The sequence below is a fragment of the Penaeus monodon genome, chromosome 33, assembly GCF_015228065.2.
Source record: "Penaeus monodon isolate SGIC_2016 chromosome 33, NSTDA_Pmon_1, whole genome shotgun sequence".
Lineage (NCBI taxonomy): Eukaryota > Metazoa > Arthropoda > Malacostraca > Decapoda > Penaeidae > Penaeus > Penaeus monodon.
The window spans coordinates 29,244,009-29,244,466 of NC_051418.1; the positions used below are offsets into that span (position 1 = coordinate 29,244,009).

The 458-nt window shown below is 33.8% G+C and overlaps 1 protein-coding gene across 1 annotated transcript in view; it reads right to left on the reverse strand.

Moving 5' to 3' along the window:
• LOC119594213 (28S ribosomal protein S7, mitochondrial-like) overlaps positions 1–458 on the reverse strand; it is a gene marked incomplete at its 5' end in the record, with an annotated part of 1,468 nt that overhangs the window by 678 nt on the left and 332 nt on the right. The window contains 1 exon segment of the mRNA XM_037943284.1: positions 89–226. Coding sequence (XP_037799212.1) covers positions 89–226 — 138 coding nt within the window.

Here is a 458-nt window from a genome sequence, read left to right on the forward strand (position 1 = left end):
AAGATTGGACACAGTATATTAGTTTACATACAATAATCATTTAAAGATAGAAGCAGTATGGGAATAAAATAATACAAAACTAAATTACCTCATTTCTGGAAGCGTCTATGAGTTCTCTTGCCAATTTTTCGGGGAAATGAACCTTTCTCTCCTTCTCTCTGCCTGATTCAACGAGCCATCGCATTGAAACAAAGTATGAATGCTTTTCTGTTATTGGCACTGGCACCTGCAAAAGGGTGAAAATAGACAAATACTACAGTATAGATGAAGTATTACAGAAAAAAATAGTAAATACAATAAATAACTAAAAAGAAAGAGATCAATCAGACAAGAAGGACAGAAAGAGAAAAGAAGAAATCTAAAATTCTCATTATTGGAGCTGATTTTGAGCAACATAGTTGGTCTTAAACAAAGCCATCTCTGCACTCAGTGTAAGTGAACTGTGATGTCATTGCTAC